This window comes from Aphanomyces invadans, assembly GCF_000520115.1.
Source record: "Aphanomyces invadans strain NJM9701 unplaced genomic scaffold supercont1.47, whole genome shotgun sequence".
Classification (NCBI taxonomy): domain Eukaryota; phylum Oomycota; class Saprolegniomycetes; order Saprolegniales; family Verrucalvaceae; genus Aphanomyces; species Aphanomyces invadans.
Genome location: NW_008580192.1, coordinates 1 through 495, shown reverse-complemented (window position 1 = coordinate 495; position 495 = coordinate 1). Strand labels below are relative to the sequence as shown.

General features: G+C 56.4%; 1 protein-coding gene across 1 annotated transcript; it reads right to left on the bottom strand.

Annotated features, from left to right (window-relative positions):
- Positions 1–74: 74 nt before the first annotated feature.
- Positions 75–463, bottom strand: H310_13051 (hypothetical protein; the record flags this gene model as incomplete). The annotated part of the gene is made up of 2 exons (XM_008880408.1): positions 75–141; positions 171–463. 2 exons carry the CDS (start codon positions 461–463, stop codon positions 75–77), a joined length of 360 nt encoding a protein of 119 aa, XP_008878630.1.
- Between the last annotated feature and the right edge of the window lie 32 nt (positions 464–495).

The following is a 495-nucleotide window of genomic DNA, read 5'->3' as shown; positions in this document are numbered from 1 at the left end:
CGTCGACTGCGTCGTGGGTGGTTGCCAGAATGAATCCTTCGTCAGTGGCTTCTACAATGTTGACTTGATGTTCTTCAGGCAGCGGAAGACACTTGCGCTGGATACCCTTGGCCACATCGCGCTTCTTGAATCGACAGTCCACTACATGATGGCCGATCTTGTGGCAGTACAGACACTTGTCCTTGGCATGCTTCTTCCATGGCTTGGCAGCACCTTCCTTGGACGTGTACAGGACTTGATCGTCTTCCACCTTGCGCTTGACAGCCACGACACGTCGCGCTTCACTTTCCTTGGCCAGGAGACGATCGATGATTTGCTTCAACGTCGGGGCAGGCTCACGGCTACGCAGGATCTCCACCGTCGTTGGATACGCTTCCTTGCAACTTGTCAGCAGCACACGTCCCAGCATCTCGTCGTCGACACGCGATCCCATGAGCAGCAGCTTCTGTTGCAGGCCGCGCATCTCCGTCACGTGCTTCTGCATGGGCGTTCCGG